The 16,930-nt window shown below is 43.8% G+C and overlaps 1 protein-coding gene across 1 annotated transcript; it reads left to right on the forward strand.

Moving 5' to 3' along the window:
- The first annotated feature begins 6,126 nt into the window (after window positions 1–6,126).
- On the forward strand, window positions 6,127–12,077 carry LOC141843062 (DNA repair protein recA homolog 3, mitochondrial-like). The gene is made up of 8 exons (XM_074731085.1): window positions 6,127–6,344; window positions 7,380–7,437; window positions 7,832–8,049; window positions 8,715–8,802; window positions 8,921–9,093; window positions 9,616–9,762; window positions 10,901–11,035; window positions 11,372–12,077. The coding sequence occupies exons 1-8, from the start codon at window positions 6,291–6,293 to the stop codon at window positions 11,762–11,764; spliced, it is 1,266 nt and encodes a 421-aa protein (XP_074587186.1). The 5' UTR covers window positions 6,127–6,290; the 3' UTR covers window positions 11,765–12,077.
- The last annotated feature ends 4,853 nt before the right edge of the window (window positions 12,078–16,930 follow it).

The raw sequence follows: 16,930 nt of genomic DNA on the forward strand, positions 1-16,930 counted from the left end.
AGTTTGTGTGTTGAAAAAGATCCAAGGATACATACAATCTAATTGCAAAATGAATGCTTTGCATCACAATATTTTCTTTCTCTAAGAAGGGATTACAAATTGCTATTAATCACTGGAGAAGGATATCATCAATAATTCAGAAATGTCACATATGGTACTTTCACAACTAAAAGTGGCCTCGTTGATCGACAGTGAGCAAAGGGCCTCTTCTCCACCTAACAAAAGAAGGAAACTGAACAACTATCTATGGGTGGACAATGGGCAGTAGAGCTAATAAAATCGAATAAAATTTTCCTTTTTCTTCAAGGGTTTTAGGAAGAACAACCAAATGATGGTATAAGGTGTAGGATTTTTTTTTCTTCTTCTTTTTGAGATTTGCAGATTCCTCATCATTTTTCAAAGTGGGGGAGGGGCTGGTCTGTGACAATGTGCTATTTTTTTTGTTCTTTTTCTTGAAGTTCTTTCATTTGCGGGTCTTTGCTACTGATGCATAAGATACTGTAGCAAAGTGTTTCAGGTCCTCAAGGGAGGGGGATCTGATCTACCATTGTGGTAAAAAAAAAAGTGTGAAGGACAGTCTTGTTTGTGTAGGTTGTGGGTGTTACCAAAATCAATGCCTGCATTGAGTCCTGAATGAAGGACATCACTATCATCCCAATTGCTTAGATTTTTAAAACTTTCAGCAACTCTTGGCTGTGATGGCCATCAACAAAGTGACATGTGACCATAGAGTAAGCTTAATGCCTTTCCAACATCATCTTGATGCTTATTGTTTGTTTCCACAATTGACATCCTTGTTGATTTATTATTGGAACACGCCACAGCTGTATCTCACATGCAACAACTTTCATTATGTGGGATTTTGTATGTTTGTTCGGTTTTGTATGTTCGTTCAGAGTAATCATGTGGCATTTTGTTTGCTCGATTGGCTAGCATTATGTGGCAATATGTAAGAAATTGTTCTACCTTATTTCTTTTGTATTAGATTAACAATAATTAATTTGTTTGTAAAATTAGGTTGCTAGTGGTGGCATTGGTATCGGTATTGAAAATTATATTAGTGCAGATAGCAATGTTGCAGCTCAGGTAACTATCTTAACATAATATTATACTTTTGTTTATTATTTATAGCATGCTCTATTATATAATTTGTTTAATCATTAATTACTTTTTATTGTTATATAGTCAAAATTAAAGAAGATGAGTGTTGGAGATATCAGTGTTAATGCTAAATGTAAGCTGCTTTATTGGTCTATTGATGGAGTTGTTGCAGAAGGTCGAATTGCATCCACGGATCCAAAAGCAAAAGTACATCACGTTCCTCTTGGTGGATCTTATTGGAAAGTTTGGATTGATAGAGTCTTTGTGGAGAAGGTGGAGCTAATTCGACCAAACGAAGAGATGTTTTTCCTTGAGGATGCAATAGGAAGCACAGTCGCTTGGGCATCAATGTTTATAGTTTTGTCTGACTGATATAGATTTGATAATATACTGTTTGTAGTAAAGATGAATTTTTGTTTGGATTGTTTTATCTAACTAAATGTAGATGATTATCTCTGATATATATGCACATTGTTTGAGCTCTAATTTGTATGTGGTATTTGTGTATTAGATTATAATTATTATAGCTTTGAGCAGGTTATATTATTTGTATTTGTGTATATAGGTATATTATATCTTAAAAATATAATTATCCGCAGTGCGCGGGGCGTGTGCTGTGGAAAATTACATCCGCAACGCACGCCCGGGTGCTGTAGATGCAACTTTTCGCAGCGCGCCCCCCGCGCGCTATGGATTGTTCACATTTTTCATCCCATGAGAACCGTGTTGCCTTCCTCAGAATCTTGAAGAAAGGCAGGGTTTTGCCTGCGGAGTGGGATATGAACCTGGAGAGCGCCGTGATGCGCCCTACTAGTCGCTGTACATCCTTGATACTTCGAGGGGAGGCCATGTCTTGTACAGCTCGTACCTTAGCTGGGTTAGCTTCTATTCCTCTCTCGGTCACCACATAGCCGAGGAAGCTTCCACTTTTCACCCCGAACAAGCATTTGTTAGGGTTTAATTTCAGCCCGTATTGGCGAAGAGTGCCGAAGGTTTCCTCTATATCCGCAATGAGCTGGTCAGCTCGGAGAGATTTGATGAGGATGTCGTCCACATATACTTCCACGTTACGCCCTAGTTGCCTCTTGAACACCTTATCCATTAGCCTTTGATATGTCGCCCCCGCATTCTTTAGGCCAAAAGGCATGACGGTGTAGCAGAAGGTTCCATCAGCCGTGATGAAACTGACCTTATCCTGATCTTCTTGGGCCAGAGGGATCTGGTGGTACCCCTGATATGCATCCATCATACAGATGAGCTCATATCCCGAGGTGGAGTCCACCAGTTGGTCGATCCTCGGGAGGGGATAACAATCTTTCGGGCAAGCTTTGTTGAGGTCTCGGAAGTCTATACAGACTCTCCACTTTCCACCTGGTTTTGGTACTAATACCACGTTGGCTAGCCAGGTTGGGAACTGGATTTCCCGGATTTGTCCCGCCTTCAACAATTTATCTGTTTCTTCTCGGATGACCTTGTCCTGGTCGGCCGAGAAATGCCTTCTTTTCTGCCGAACCGGTCGAGCTCCTGGAGTCACATTGAGCTTATGCTCCATGATAGTAGGGGCTACTCCTGTGACCTCCAGAGGCGACCATGCAAAGATGTCCCGGTTATTTGTCAGACAGGTGAGCAGTGGTCCCTGTATTTCTGTTGGCAGGTCGGCTGATATGTATGTAATCTGGTTGGGGTTCTCGGGTACTATGTGTGCTGGTACTTTTTCCGGCTTTGGCCGGGGTAAAGAAGCTTCCTGTATGGCATTCACTTCTCTACTTGCTTTTCTTCTCACTGTCCTGATGTCAGTCCGGACCATATCGATGTAGCACCTTCGAGCAATGCTCTGATCACCTCCAACGGACCCGACCTGATCGTGTACCGGAAACTTTAGCTTCTGGTGATAGGTAGATACGACTGCCCCGAACGAGCTCAGTGCAGGTCTCCCCAGGATCACATTATATGCCGAGGGAGTTTCCACCACGGTAAAGAGGGTAGTTCTGGTCCGCCGCAAGGGTTCGTTTCCCAAGGAAAGTGGCAGGCAGATCTGTCCCAAGGGTTGGACCTCATGTCCTGAGAACCCGAAGAGTGAGGTGGCCAGGGGCTGTAGGTCTCTCCTATCGAGTTGCATGCGATCAAAGGCTTCTTTGTACAGAACATTGACCGAGCTGCCTGTGTCCACAAAGACCCGAGCCACATCATAATTGGCAATTGTAGCCCGGATGACTAGGGCGTCCTCGTGGGGAGTGTCTACCCCTTCTAGGTCCTGAGGCCCAAAAGAAATATTGGGGCCCAGGTCGGCCCTCCGTCCAGTATTAACACTATAGATTTCCAGGCGCCGGCCATGAGCTTTCCGTGCTCTGTTAGAATCTCCATCTGTGGCTCCCCCAGCAATCATACTTATTTCAGCTCGAGGGACATGATTATTTTGCTCCTCCTGGGGCTCAGGATGAACTTCCCGAGGAGGTTCTTGTTCAGGTCGGGGTTCCCCCTGCCGGTTTGCTTCTAACGGTACTCTGGCTTCTCCCAGAGGGTGTCGCCGACCTCCCCCTTGTTGAGGGTTAGGTCGCCTAAAGCCGCCCGGACGCCTCTGATCTTCCCTTGTTGGTCGTCTGCCTCCTTGTCTCTGTCTTTCCCGGATGATCCGGTTGATTTCATCCGTCAAATGTCGGCATTCGGTGGTAGTGTGCCCCGCAGATTGGTGATAAGCACAATATCGTGCAGGTTGTTCCGCCTGCCCTGTCGCCCTGGGTTCGGGTAACTGTGGTAAGTTTTCTATTGCTTGTACGCCCCGCTCATTCCGGGGCGCTGGGGGATTTTGAAGAGGTCGGGTTGGCACTTCTCTCGCGAGGGGAGGAGGTGCTGCCCTTTTTTCTGCTGGAGTGGCTGCGGGCTGACTGCCCCGGCGGGCCAACTGAGTTTCCTCTAACTGAATATACTTGGTCGCTCTCTCCGACAGTTTTTGATAACTTGCCGGTGGCTTCTTTACCAGTGATCGGAAGAAATCCCCCTCTAGTAGTCCTTGGGTGAAAGCGCTCGTCAGGACGTCCGGTGGTGTGGACGGTATCTCACAGGCTTCTTGATTGAAACGGTGGAGATACGCGCGTAGGGTCTCTTTAGGTTTTTGTTTCATAGTGAAGAGATGCAGGGAGGTCTTTTGATGCTTCCGGCTGCTAGCGAACTGGTGCAAGAAGGCTTCCCTGAAGTCTTGAAAAGACTTTATGCTGGATCCGGCCAATTTATTAAACCAGCGCTGAGCCAGCCCCGAGAGGGTGTTGAGAAATAATCGACATTTAATGCCATCTGCATACTGGTGCAGTAAACAGGCATTTTCGAATCGATTAAGATGATCTTCCGGATCTGCAGATCCATCATATTCTCCTACCTGAGGAGGTCGGAAATGTCGAGGCACTTCCTGATCGAGGATGGCCCGCGCAAATGGGGTGTTGGGAGGACCAATTCCCCGAGTGACGGGGGCCTTCCTTTTGCGAGTGTCGTCACCCGCATGAGACTCGCTTGAGTCTTCTACCTCAAGCGGCGGGTTTCTGTTGGTGGATCCTTCTGGTGCGGATTCTTCTCCGATGGTGGGGGGCCTCTGTCTCCCCGGCACAGTCGTACCTGCCGGCACAGACGGAGGGTGCATTGTCGCACTGCGGATGGCAGCATCGATCGCCTGTTGCACGACATGATCGAACTGATCCTTCGTCATTGTCACCACTCCCTCAGGATTCCTTTCCTCCACGGGATTGCGAGCGCTCGCGGTGCGTCGGGTGTTCACCATCGTACCTTCTCAGCTCAGTTTTCCCACAGACGGCGCCAAAATGTTCCGGCTCTTTACCGACGACAGCAGAATCACCGGACAAGGGGGTGGCCGCGTCGCCCAATCCCGAGACCGCGGAGGAGAAAGGACCTGCAGGGGGGCACTGGAAACACGGATTAGCTGGGCGCCGGGGGATCCCGGCGTGGCCACTCCGACGCTCAAGTCAGATCAACAGAAAAGTAGAAATGTACCCCTCGGATTCAAGATGGGTTTGATGTCGTACCTGTGAGGTTTATATAGAGCAAGAGGAGGGGGCGATATCTTCGGATCTAGCTGTTTGGGATTGGAGGAGATGGCGGACTTACAGGGTCCGAGGTCTGAAGGAGCTCGGCTGGTGTAATGGCCCTATTTCTGACCTGGCAGGTAGGTGGGCTAGGAAGTTTTATACATACTTGGCTTGTACAAGTGTTGGTAGTGAAGATATATGACCCGTTAATGAGGTCGGGCGACGCGGCCAAGCTATGAGGAGCTCGGCTAGGTGCGTTGAGCTCAGTTATGGACTTAGGTTATATATTGATCTTTTGATGGGGTGGTATGCCTATCGTTGTAAAGGACCTGGGCTCGGAGGTCGTGATGGGCCGACAATGAGGTCGGTTTGTTAAGTATACGTAGAATATTAACCCTAGCTGTGGGAGGGCTCGTATGAGGCATTGTGGTAGGTGCCGACCTCGAGGTTAGGGGCGCTGTGGGTAGTTCTTCTCTCTGGGGTAGTTGGCGGAGTTTCCTGGTCGTGATAATGGGGAGGTGGCTCCTCCGCCTAAGGCCTGAGTTTAGTCCCCCTCTTCTCCTTTCAGGGGAATCGGGCTCTCCTTGTTGGCCGCCATGTCTTTTTCACATGTCTTTTGTGGGACTCTTTTATCCTACGTGTTTGCTTCCGTCATTCCATCCGGATCAGTCATGACGCAGAAAGGTATTGCCTGACTTCGCTAGGATTCAAACTTTTATCCTCTTCTACAACTTTACTACGTCACAATTAATTTAGCTATACCTCGGAGATATACATGTTTCCCCCTTGTTCGCTCGTTGGCTAACAGAAAAGTTTTGATGGTTAAAAGTAGTTTAGAAGTTCAGAAAGAATGTGCAATTGGGGTTTTTTTCCCAGAAAAAGTGGCATTTTCGAAATTCCATGATCATTTTTTTTCCCTGATACCGAATTTATCGTCTTAACATATACCGTTTTAATTGTAACGGCCACTTCCTTTGTAGCAAAAGCCGGCTCGCCCTGCGATTTCTGAAACAATGCGCCAAATCAAACCCTAATGAACTCTACGTGCACTTCCCGCTTCCATTCCATGGCTTCTTCAGCAATCGCCAAAAGAGGTGGGTAACCCTAAGCCTACTCTCGCTATCGGGGAACAAGGCCTCTCAGTATTCGAGAGCCATGGCGAGGTTTCTCCGTCACGCTTCTTTAAGGCGAACGCTATGCGCATCAGAGGTCCTATTCCTTATCCAAACAATCGCTTCTCTTCATATATTAGAACGTAAAACTAGCAAGGCTTGATTTTCCATCTTATAGCCCTCCCTTTTTTGTAAGTGTCAATCTTGCTTTATTTCTGATATACGTCTGCGCCTAAAACATTCGATTCTAGAAACGATCATGTTATAGAGCAAAATCCAACACGAAGAGTAGCAAGGAAAAATTCGTGATTTTCACCAATTGTTGCTTGCTTGGCTACTTTTAGCAGCACTAGTTTGCACGAGAGTGGGTGATTCTGGAATTTACATATCAGGGCATGCAACACTTATCCACCTGTAGAGCCAACCACCAACCCAAAATGTGGAAGTCTAAGGTAAAATAATCTCTTTCATTAGACAACATCCCATATGAGGCTAAATTAGGATGTCATGATACTACCATCAAGGCCCACTCCTTGTAACTGAAAATAGTTTCTAATGGGTGGTGGCTTCTGCGACCTAATCGAATGGTAAATCGTCTGCCAAAAGCGACACTTTCCAATTAGAATGCCACACCATGTGTAGGAGAATAGACATATTAACTTGATATACTCAATCAGTGATTCAAAATGCTTAAGTTCAAGTTAATGATGGTTGACCTATTAAGGCATATAAACCTTATTCACTATCATATAACCACCTACGTGAGACTAACTAGAGATGTCACAGAACGTTATTTATAACATAACAAGTCAAAATCATGTGTTTGATCTGTTACAAATATACTTGTGAATTAATGCTGAATCTGCAGACATGGAAATTGTCATTTTTAACATGGGAGATTATATATAGTTCTCATTCCCACAGTAAGGAGAAGAGTTGACAGTGTAGCATACTTGGTTCAAGGAAAACATAGTTCATGGTTGGGAGATCAAAATAGCACTGTCTTGTTTTTAAAAATGGCAATCAAAAGATTATTCATATGTACTAAAATAACCTAGACTGGTCCTTCCATCTTGTTGTGTTTCTCAATCTTTGTATCTTAACTGATGCCTAAGTATGTTTGTACTTGCAGATACATGGACAAGGAACTGGAGCATCTTCTTTCCAATTCTGCAAATTTTCCTCTCAAGGTTAGATAACTTTCAATGTTTCTAAATTTGAATATGTTCCTGCATGCCAGTATATGCTGCAATAATATGTCTTCATTAGTATAAAAGCTATTGCTCTTGCAAGTGATATTCCAAATGTGATCCATCTTAGCTTCAGAGGGTGTTATTCCATGAATAATGATTTTTCAAATCCTTATCATTGACTTTTTCTTTGTTGAACATACACTTTAGGTTCTTGTTTGTTGCTTCAGTTGTGACACGTGTTCATTCTTTTTCTCTTTGATCCCTAAAAGCTTGAGATGCTTAGAATCAAAGACCTCCATGGTTGTAATCCATTCTTATAGTTTTAGTCTATGATCTGAAGATTATTGATAATTATTTGGTTAGACCTAATTCACAATGCTTTCCATTTTAGCTAAAAAAATGTCCAAGTTAGATGTATCTGACTGTGGCAAGGAAACCCTGTCTAAGAAAGACTTGGCTTTACAACAAGCATTGGATCAGATTACAGCTTCATTTGGGAAGGGCTCAATCATGTGGCTTGGTCGTTCTCATGCTCCTAGGGAAGTTCCTGTTATATCTACAGGATCTTTTTTGTTGGATATGGCACTGGGAATTGGTGGTCTGCCAAAGGTATTTATTCATATTTGTGAAACAATTTTGTCACCTAATTTTTCCCACTGTTAGCTGAGTCATTAGATTAGGTGTATTGGATAATTGCTAGCATCTTCACTCATCACTGTTGTAATAATGGAAGAAGTGAACTACAAGTCTTTGCCAATGTGTTGTTTTTGACTTAATGATTATCTTGTTGGTACAATTACTTTATAATCTTCATTTTTCTAGCTTTTCTATGAAAGAAATCATCTTTATGCTATGGAAAAGCTTTGAATGTCATGTTTGGATATTGGTGTAAATTTCAATTCCACATCCAGTACATACTAGTTCACTAACTACTTACAACTCTTCATACACTTTATACTGCATAGTTTTCCATTAATTTATTTTTGCCTGGTGGTACATCTTGGTATGCATATTATAAATCATCCATGCTTGATAACTATAATATCTGGAAATTTTGATGTCATGTTAAGATCAAAAATATTTTCTTTTATCATATTTGAAGATAACTCATTAGTCTCTAATTAGGTAATGAAATTAATGCATCAAACTTGCAAAAAAAAATGTATGAAACATGCAAACACACTTCTTATTAATTATTCAATTAATGACACTTCAGTTTCTGCTTTAACTTTCAGGTGGATTATTAATTTGTTCATCAATTTTTTTCTCTGCAGGGGCGTGTTGTGGAGATATATGGCCCAGAGGCTTCAGGAAAAACTACACTGGCCCTTCATGTAATTGCAGAATCTCAGAAGAATGGAGGCAATTTTGTTTGGTTAATTATTCTATCAATAGTGTTTATAAGAATTGTATCCTATGCCATTATTTATGTCATCTTATGATTTCCTCTATTGTATTCACTAATTTGTATGATATACAGGGTACTGTGCTTTCATAGATGCAGAGCATGCTCTTGATCCAGCATTGGCAGAGTCTATTGGTGTGAATACTCATAATTTACTTTTGTCACAGCCAGATTGTGGTGAGCAGGCACTTAGTCTAGTTGACACTCTTATTAGGAGTGGTTCAATTGATGTTGTGGTTGTGGACAGTGTAAGTTAAGAAGTCTTTGAGATGTGCTCTTTGTATTGTATCCCTTTAGGATTATTTCTTTTACCCTCCAAACTTATAGGAGGTGGATACTGCATCGCTTCTACTTATTTTTGATTGCCAACCTTGAGATCTTTCATTCAATTAATTATCCTTTCATTGTTCACATTAAATACCTCTTTATGGTGAGAATTGAGAGTTTTGCTTCAGATGGTATTACAAAACTTGTAACTTGGCCCATCTTTGGTGGCAAAAATGGTTTTCAAGATCAAATGAAGCTGAGTTTTATGCTTTTATTAATTTTAGACCTAGTTCATTTGGTTCAACACTATTCTTGTACCATAATCTACTCAATTTCTATGACATTTGATCATATTTATTGGGAAAATATTTTGTACATATGCATTATCTTTATTGAAATATGTTAGCTACTGAAAATGCACTTCATGAAATATTATTTTTTGAAACTGAATCATTCATGCAGTACTGGATATCGTTTTCTCTTCACCTTCTTTCTGACTTTAGGTGGCTGCCCTTGTGCCCAAAACTGAACTTGACGGTGAGATGGGAGATGCTCATGTGGCCCTCCAAGCAAGGTTGATGAGCCAAGCTCTGCGCAAGTTGAGTCATTCGTTGTCACAGTCACAGGCAATTTTGTTGTTTGTTAATCAGGTATTTGTTTGTGAATTGACATGTTCAAAGCTCCTTTGATTGACCACACCAAGGTTGCTTTTGTGGTAGCCTTGAAGAAACTTTTTAACCCTCTATTCCATCAACATTGTGGTGTTATTTCTTGAATTGCAGATTCTCTCAATAAATGTGTGCACTATCAAAAATATTTTTTTTTCCCTAGTTGTGTTGGTAAATAGCAACGGGACTATGGGGTGTGTTAACATAATTTGCTATTGGCATGCTAGAATCTATAGCATTCAAAATCACTTGAATGCTGGACCAACCTTGAATTGAAAAGATGATTATAAACTTGTTCAGTTGTGTAGAGATTTTTAGTTCTAATTTTGGAGGTATAGTTATGAAATTCATGGTTTAAAATTTCGTTTTGTGCCGAACAAAATTTACCATTCTACCTGGCACCAGAACTGTAGTCGACGTTGGCACCGTGGGCTGCCACGGAGTCGTGGAGCCACTGCAGGGTTGTGGAGGTTGCCACGAACCCATGGGCGCTCGGGGACGATGTAAAATTAACTTAGGTTAATAATTTCAATGAACTCCTGATTATAAATACGATAATATAATAACTTATTTATTTATTTATCATATAAAACATCATGATCTCGTATTTTTTTCATTTTTCTTTTTTAAAAAAATTATTCTTTTTAATTTTTTAATATTTAAATTTAAAATTTTATTTTTAATTAATATATTTTATATTTAAAAATTATCGAAACTATATCAGCATGACACAATATGGTATCGAAACTATATCGTTCTGGTCTGAGATCAAAACCTTGGCACGAATTGAGATTTTAAACTATGATGAGAATTAGTTCAAAGTTTGATCATGTACTGCAATTCAACATCAACACTGGTCAAACCTACAGAGTAGCATATGGAAAATCTAGGAATTGAAGATGCCACAATTTTGTTGCCACCTGTTGAAACCATATTTTCTATGCAAAGCCAGTTTTCCTTAATCAAGTGGTTGGAAATGACATTGGTTTTCAATTTCTTCTTTGATGTGTGAGAAAAGGAATATTATTGCCTGTGAGATTTGTGATCCATTGAATCAAGTTTTTGTGTCTGGATTATACTTTCTCATATGGCCTATTTATCTGTACCATTGCTACTGTAGATTAGAGCAAAGATGAGCACATTTGGTGGGTTTGGAGCACCACAAGAAGTTACCTCTGGCGGCAATGCCTTGAAATTTTACGCATCTGTTCGCCTGAACATCAAACGGGTTGGCTTTGTCGAAAAAGACAAGGAGGTAAATACTAATAAAGTAATACAATTTTTTTTGCAGTATGTCTTTGATCATTTAACTTCGAACTGGCTCTGAGCAGAGCTTTTCTTAGTTTTCTTATATAGTTGAGGTTTCATTTCATGGACACATTTTTTTTTTTTTTTTTGATGAGTCATTTCATGGACGCACTTAAGTCATATAACTTACTGATCCCCGTATGAGAACCCTCTGGTATTGATTCATCAATGGACCACCCCTGCATGAAGCATATTTTGATTGTGATTTGTGAGAATTGAGTAGCAACTTTCACAAATGTAGTTGCTGATTCATGACAAACTCAACATGGTTGCCTTTACACAGATTATTGGGAGCAAAGTCTCCGTGAAGATAGTGAAGAATAAGCATGCCCCTCCATTTAGAACAGCTGAATTTGAGCTTGAGTTTGGCAAGGGGATCTGCCGTGAGTCCGAGTTACTCGAACTAGGACTGAAGCACAAGTTTGTTACCAAAAGTGGTCTGTCTATGTATGGTTTCAATGGACAAAACTTCCGAGGAAAAGATGCTATTAAACGCTATCTGTTGGAGAATGAAGCAGATAGGGAAGACCTAATAACAAAACTGCGACAGAAGATTTTGTACGATGAGGCTGACAAGAAAGTTAATCCTGACAGCAGCAACATTCAAAACAGGGAGGAATCGGAAGAGGTTGTCACGTCTGATACAACTGATGAGGAAATTGTTGTTGAAGCTTGATGTCTTACTGTTATATAGTTTGATAACATGGTAAGCTTTACTGTCCAATCGGAAAGATAGGCATTTTAGTAAAACGAGGTTTCGCGGTAAAATGTCATGTACCTCTATCTGGTTGTCCTTTATAAAGATTTGCTGAGCATTTAGTTCTCAAAAATTTCTAAGGATATTGGCCCTGAAAGGGTTATCTAGCAAGTTGATCAGTGTTTACGTAATGTAGAATTATGTATTTTCCATTTCTTTGACAACTCATGTTTATCTTCCTTTTGTTTTTTTCTTTTCTCTTGGCGATTATGATTAGTTTTTAAAAGTATGAGGAAATGGTTGGAACGTGTTTGGATTTCTGGCAGAGAGAATTGTGCTTTGCACGTTGCATTATTTTTACTGTTGTATGGAACATGAGATATGTTGTAATTGGTCTTTATGAACATGATTGGTGTACAATTTGGAAAATAGTGCAAAGGTAGTTTCACCCCACCGCCAGTAGTTTATCTGAGTTTAATTTCGGAAAATAGTGCAACGTACCTTTTGTTGGATCTTTAGCACGTTGAAAAATATTTCTATATAATCCCCCCCCCCCCCCCCCCCCCCCCCCCCCCCCCAAAATATGTAAAGGTTATTTTATGGTCGAAAGTCACCCAAGAATTTTTGATGCCAATATGTAAAGGTTATTTTATGGTCGAAAGTCACCCAAGAATTTTTGATGCAGTACTAAGTGTTGGACAAATAATTCTTCCCTTGTATCTTATCAAAATATAAAGTACATATTTATATTTGATTTATCCTTGGGGTGACCCGGTCGGTCCCACGGAAATTTTCCATCAGTCACCAAGATTACATATTTATATTTGATCATTTTGCATGAAGTGTTTCGGGGTTGTCATATGAGTTTAAATAAATTGAAGTTTATGGACTGAGAGCGGAGGAATTGCTTCAAACTTATGGATGCACATTAAATTTAATGAAGAATTTGAAGATCCTTGGGTAGATGGTGTATTTTGGATAGACGATGTATTGAGATGTGATAACCTAAGTAAAGATTAGGGTGAGCTTATCCTTTGAAGCTTTGTAATTTAGTAGTGATGTTGAGTTGGGACCCCTTGACGACTTTGATTTTGAAGTATACTCAAGTTGGGACCCCTTGACGACTTTGGTTTTGAAGTATCCTCAACTACTTAGATTTCTTTGGTTTTCAAGATTTGATCAATACATAGTTAGGTGTTGTTCCGGCTCCTTGCCGACAATAGCCACAACACCAGGTAATAGAAGGCCGCGTCAACTTGTACTCCCCTGCCGAGGAGAGAGGCCCTGAGGAGGCAACAAATGAACGCACGGGTCAGCGGGGCGCCGGGGGATCTCGGCGTGACAACTCCGACGCTCAAGTCAGGCAACGAGCAAAGAAGTGTGTATTCGGAAAAATTCAGAGAGTCCATTGTCATACCTGTGCAGTTTATATAGGGGGGGGGGCGATATTTTAGAATCTTAGTGCCTGTGATTGGCTATCAATCCACTATTGATGTGGTAAGGATAATTTTCGAGGGTTTTTGGTCATCCGACGGCTCAGATTTGTAGATCTTTATCCGACAGTTGTGCCTGCGCGGGGTATCGTCTTTGGGATTAGGCTGGACCAAGTAAGGGACTTGGTCTATGTTCTTCTTCTCGCAGGTGAGCTGCCGATTCTTGTGGAGAGGTTGGTGGGGTGCCCCGCTAATATGCATGCCGCAGACGAAGGTCGGGAGTGGCCGATTTGGGGAGGCGCGCCTAGGATGTCTGTGTACTGGCGGCCTTGTTTTAATGGGGGGATCTCTGTGGAGCGGTCCGGCGATCTTTGCTGGGGTCTTGCCCGGCGGTAGGATGTGCTATTAGGACTTCGCCCTGAGGTAGGCACGTGATGCCCTGATCCCGTCGTGAGGTGGGCCTACAAGGCTTGTTCCTTACGAGGAGGTAGGCAGGTGGTGCCGATTTCTAGTCCGGAGGTAGGCAGGCGGTGCCGATACCTAGTCCAGAGGTAGGCAGGTGATGTCGAGACCTTGTCCGGAGGTAGGCATGCGATGCCGGTACCTTGCTATGGGGTAGGCATGCGATGCCAGGGTCTTGTCCGGAACTAGGCATGCTGCGGTACCTTGTTAGGAGGTAGACATGCGATGCCAATACCTTGTCATGAGGGTGTGAATGCCGGTACCTTGTTATGGGGTAGGCATGCGATGTCGGGGCCTTGTCCTGAGGTAGGCATGTGATGCCGATACCTGGTCCGGAGGTAGGCAGGCGGTGCCAGTACCTTGTCCGGAGGTAGGCAGGTGATGTCGGTACCTTGTTCTGAGGTTGGTTATGAGATGGTGTATTATTGTCAAGAAATGACTCTCAGTACGGCAGGGAGGGGGTCCGAGTCTTTCACGTGAGGTTTGTGTCTTTTGTGTTAAGGGAGGTCGATCTTCCCTACCTCTCCCTTAGTCTCCAGAAAATACCCTTCCAGGCTTCTATCCGTCCTCTATACGTATTCCTCCCTCGGGGAGGGATATTCGTACCGGATCACAAGCCTCCCGACCTAGTTTAGTCGAAGGAGACGAAGGTGACTGACTGAACTTGCGTCGGACCTAAGTGGCCCTCCTTTCTTCTGCCGCGTTATCGTTGTAGCTATGGTAAGTTTCACGCCTGATTTATTACTCTTCCTAGTCCGTCGATCTGAGGTTTTGATGCGTCAACGGTTGAGATCGGCCGACCGTTTGATTTATCTCCTCTTCCTTCCGCCTTCTCCGATTACTCCGCCTAACCCTAGTCTTTGCTTTCACGCCTTCGATCGCCTGTGCTCCAACTTTCTTCGCGAACCCCTCGCTTTCCGTAAGTCTTCCTTCCTTTTCTTAAGCGTTTTGTTCGCCTTCCCTACATTCTTCGGGTTCTTCTTCCGGTCCTCTTCGTTTTCTCTCGAAACCCTAGTTTTCCGTCTCCGATCGTCTTTTTCCAGTGTGCCATATTGGTGGCTTAGTGTTATCTTTAGGTTGTCCTCTCTGCCTTCGCCTCTTCTTTCGCTTAGGGTTTCTTCTTGCGAGCTCCCCTGGTTTTATTAGTCGCTAGTTCCTTAGGGTTCTGTTGCCCTTCATCTTCCTTGGTACTGGCCCTAATGTCAACCAAGGTCCTGTGGTACGAGAGGTGCAAACCTTCTCGATTCACTGAGGATGAGGGGATCATGCTTCGCGCCCAATTCGGGATCCCTGCTGATCACCAGATTCTGGTTCCTACTAGGGACCAGAGGCCCCACGAACCTCCGCCGGGGTATGTGACTTTCTTTCGTGAGCAAATAGAAGGAGGCCTGCGTTTTCCCATTCCATTCTTTTTGCAGAACCTGGCCTCTTACTTCCAGCTTTCGCTTTCCCAGCTAGCTCCAAACTCTTTTAGCCTGGTCTGCGGTGCCTCTATTATCTATGATGTTTACCAGATTCCCAGGGATCCCACCACCTTCCATTACTTCTTCGACCTTAAGAAGGGAGGAACGGGTGAAATTTATTTGTCCGCTAGGCCCGGTCATAATTTTTTGGACAACTATCCTACCTCTCACAAGGGTTGGAAGGATAGGTATTTCTTCCTGAAGCCTCCTCACCCTTATAATTGGCCAACATTCTTCCGTCCAGAGCCCCTTCCTTCTCCTAACTTGGACCAATATAGGTTCAGCCATATCTTTCTGACAACTTCTAAGATTCTTTTAGACCTCAAGTTCGATGTGCAGGCCTTGATTTCCAACGAGGCCTTATTGTATAAGGCTGGGCTGAGTCCCAATGACATTCCCCTGGGTGCCCCTTTGAGTAAGTTCCCCTGGCGTCGTTTATATTTCCTTTTTGCTACTAACTAATTCTTTCTTCTCTATTCTTGGTAGGGGACATCATGCTGAGCGCTTCGGCGAAGGAGAGTATGAAGTGGGAGCTTACTACCACCGATAGTTGGTGGGTGGGAGAGGAGGCTGCTGGCTCCTCCGGGGCTACCCCCGAGCTGGGAGAGGTTGCTGTTGGTGCTGAGCCTGAGGATTCTGCAGCTACTGCTGGAGCTGGGACTCCCGCTGCAGAGGGGGAGAGGACCTCGGCTGCGGAGGAGGCTGAGACCTCAGCCCCTGCTGCTGCTACCGCTGATGAGAAGGTATCCCTACCGGCCCCTCCTGAGGGCTTAGTTCATTTTTCTATTCCTGTCGAGTCCCTCGGGGAGGGAGTTTCAGATGCGATGCTGGAGCTAGGTCCTTCTTCGATAACCGAGCCAGCTCCGGAGGCCCCTCCAGTGGATGTTCCTATCTCCACGACCGCTAGGGAGACCCGCTCCCGAAAGAGGGTTAGGGAGGCCAGAAAGCAGGTTTCCTCAGCCCCAGGGGGATCGGAGCCGATCATTATAGACATAACTGAGCCCTTAGATGATTTAGTTATCTTTCCGGAGTCAGAGCCCCTATCGGTCTCCCCGCTTAGGTCCATCCTCCCCGAGCTCCGCACCAAGCGCCAACATGATAAGGGTAAGTCTTTAGCCAGCTCTTCTGTGGATGTCGAAACTCCTGCACCTCAGCCCCAACAGGTGCAGTCGAAGAAATCGCGGGCTACACGTCCCCCTCGTGTTCCAGTGAGTTCAGAGCCCCCTTTGCAAACTATGCCTTCAGGCTCCGCCGATCGGGTTTGCACCTCCGTGGAAGACTATAAGCGCTATGAGACGAAGGTGCTCCCCAAGTTGTCTAATGATCTGTTGTGTCAACGTATAAATGGGTCTATGGGCAGGGTATGATTTTTCTCTTGTTCTTGTAAATTACTTTTAATCTTGTGGTGATTCCCCGGCCTGTATCCTTAGGTCCTGCTGGAGTATCAAGAACTGGAGCGCCGGGTCCCTCCTCTTGAATCTGCAAACCGCCAACTTGAGGCCCAGGTGGCCGAGCTTCGATCCCAGTTGAAGACCCCTATAGTCGAGGCGGAGTTAGCTAGGGTCAGGCAGTCAACCCCAATGACATTATAGCCAGTATACTTCCTAACAAGGAGAGTCTTGAACCAGGCTATCTAGAATCGTCTCAAAACCAACCTAAGTAACATTAAAAAACCATTGATTTATTCCGAGGAAGCCTGACGAGGTTTAATTGGATAATTTGGTTAGAATCCCTACAATTGTGTAATTATTGAGGAATGATAGAGGATCCAAGTCAATCAATCAATA

The sequence above is a fragment of the Curcuma longa genome, chromosome 12 (genome assembly GCF_044706935.1).
Source record: "Curcuma longa cultivar G26 ecotype Majalengka, Jawa Barat chromosome 12, ITB_CL_G26_1.1, whole genome shotgun sequence".
In the NCBI taxonomy this organism is placed as follows: domain Eukaryota; kingdom Viridiplantae; phylum Streptophyta; class Magnoliopsida; order Zingiberales; family Zingiberaceae; genus Curcuma; species Curcuma longa.

Excerpts from the sequence above, each read along its gene's own strand:
- LOC141843062 (XM_074731085.1), top strand. The coding sequence starts at position 6,291 with ATGGCGAGGTTTCTCCGTCACGCTTCTTTAAGGCGAACGCTATGCGCA. Across the intron at positions 6,345-7,379 it reads GAACGCTATGCGCATCAGAG|ATACATGGACAAGGAACTGG; the intron begins GTCCTATTCCTT and ends TTGTACTTGCAG. Across the intron at positions 9,094-9,615 it reads ATGTTGTGGTTGTGGACAGT|GTGGCTGCCCTTGTGCCCAA; the intron begins GTAAGTTAAGAA and ends TTCTGACTTTAG.